The following is a 2,161-nucleotide window of genomic DNA, read 5'->3' on the forward strand; positions in this document are numbered from 1 at the left end:
CAGCTTCTCCTTCCACCTGGCACCAGATATCTCCATGAAGCCAAGAGGAGTCAAGGAATCCCCGTGCAGAGTTTCAGGGCACAGTGGATGTTTTGGAGCAGGACTGGGAAATGAAAGAGGTTTTTCAGGAATTCTGCCTTAKTTTCTCCCCTGCCTGAGGTTATCCACATCCCTTTGGGCTTGGATTTAGTCTGGGAACCAGAACTCAATTGCTTGGATTTCCTTAAGAAAAGCTGATCCTGTCCTCTTCCTGTTTCCTGTGAAAGGGCTGGAACAGCCCTGAGGATTTTCCCATAAATTGAGACAAATGCATGCCTCTGTTTTGATTCCCCCTTCCTATTGTGTGTCTGTGCTTGGCAGGAGCCTGGGGAGATTTCCCCTGGATGTTTGGGTTACTGATGTCTTCCCGAGCTGCAGAACGATGGGATCCAGATTCCGACCGACAGCGACTCTTCCTGTCCTTGGTTTGCTCCAGATCATCCCTTGGGACACAGGTAAATCCTGGTTCTGTCCCAATCCCAGTTTTAGTTAGGAAGGGAATTCATTCCCAGGTTAAATATTTTTGTTTTCCCAGCTTGTTTTTCTGGCATTCCCACATCCCAATTTCCACAGGAAGCACTGATGGGAATGTTGAGAAGCACCAACTCCCAATGCCATTAAAGCCCCTTTCCAACCCAAACCATTCCAGGACTGGATGACCCCAGGACAAGCAATTTTTCCGTCTCTCTCTCATCTCAGGCCAGTACATAATTCCTCCTGACAATCCAGTCATCGGAATCGTTGGGAACGGAGCTGTCCTGCCCTGTCAGGTGGAAGGCAAAATAATCCGGAGAAACTTTCCATCCAGTGGATCCTCAAGGGAAGCTCCACAGAACATGGTGTGGCCGCTTTTGATGGGGAAAACCCTCACAATCCATTTCTGGAGTTTGAGGCTTATCGGGGCAGGACAGACTTCTTCCCATGGAAATTCCACCAAGGAAATTTGTCCCTACTTCTGAAAAACGTCCGGCCCTCTGACAAAGGGAAATACACCTGCATCGTCTTCCTCGAGAACTGGTACAAAGAGGTGGTGGTGGAACTGGATGTGGCAGGTGGGTGCCAGGGAAGGAATTTCTGCTTTTTCCTATGAAATCAGAGGGATCTCCAGGGATTTCCTTGGATATTTGGGTTATTGATGTCTTACCAAGCTGTGAAACAACGGGGCTCCACATTCCACCTCCTTGTTTTCCTACAGAGGGTTTGTTTTGTCTCAGGTAAACCTGAGGTCTGTCCCGACCACAATTTGGTTCAGGAAATTCAATTCCCTGGGGGAAGCCAAAAGGACATTTCAAGAGTAAATGTAGGAAAATTCCTAGGTTGGGATAAGAGCAGTTTAATGGAAAGCAAGCGAAAGAGAGAGAAATAGAAGTAATGAAAAACATGTTATGTTATTCCCAAATCTGATGCAGCTCCTGGGAGAAATTAACTCCATCCCAGCCAGGGCCAGCATGCAGAGGAAGAGCCATTTCCCAGCAATTTAAGGTGAATTACAATTAGAAATCTGATTAATTTGCACATTATTACGGGGAAATCTGGGAAGACCTTCCCACCAGGAGCCAGAGAATCCTGGGATGGTTTGGGTTGGAAGGTTCTTGAAGCTCATCCAATTCCAACCCCTTCCATTGGCAGGGATACCTTCCACTATCCCAGGTTGTTACAAAACCGGTTCAACCAGATCTTGGACACTTTCAGGGATCCAGGAGTAGCCACAGCTTCTCTAAGAACTCCATTTCAGCCCCTCCCTGACCTTCCTGTAACAAATTTCTTCCTAATATCCAGTTTGGTGAGGAAATTCATTGTCTACTCTTTGTTGTTTTTCCATTGTGCAGCTCAAGGTACTGAACTCTCAGTTTTCCTGGAAGGACACTCTGGGAATGGCATCAGCCTCTCCTGCAGATCCCAGGGATGGTTCCCAGCACCCTCCGTGGTTTGGCTGGACAGTCAAGGACAGACCCGGACAGAGGAAGTGACCACTCTGAGCACTCCAGGCTCCTCTCCCGGTGTCTTTGGTGTTGTCAGTTCCATGAGCCTGGAGCCGGGATCCGACCGGGAAGTGTCCTGCAGGGTGGTCAATGAGGTGCTCAATGCCACATGGGAATCCCGAGTGCGGATTGCAGGTGAG

The 2,161-nt window shown here is 48.5% G+C and overlaps 1 protein-coding gene across 1 annotated transcript in view; it reads left to right on the forward strand.

Annotated features, from left to right (window-relative positions):
• The first annotated feature begins 363 nt into the window (after positions 1-363).
• LOC130587000 (butyrophilin subfamily 3 member A2-like) overlaps positions 364-2,161 on the forward strand; it is a 2,294-nt gene continuing 496 nt past the window's right edge. Inside the window, 4 exon segments of the mRNA XM_057387950.1 lie at positions 364-494; positions 739-822; positions 825-1,091; positions 1,869-2,156. Coding sequence (XP_057243933.1) covers positions 422-494; positions 739-822; positions 825-1,091; positions 1,869-2,156 — 712 coding nt within the window. The 5' untranslated portion in view covers positions 364-421.

Source organism: Malurus melanocephalus, unplaced genomic scaffold, assembly GCF_030028575.1.
Source record: "Malurus melanocephalus ecotype Western Australia unplaced genomic scaffold, MMel_1.1 scaffold_1452, whole genome shotgun sequence".
NCBI classification, from domain to species: Eukaryota; Metazoa; Chordata; class Aves; order Passeriformes; family Maluridae; genus Malurus; species Malurus melanocephalus.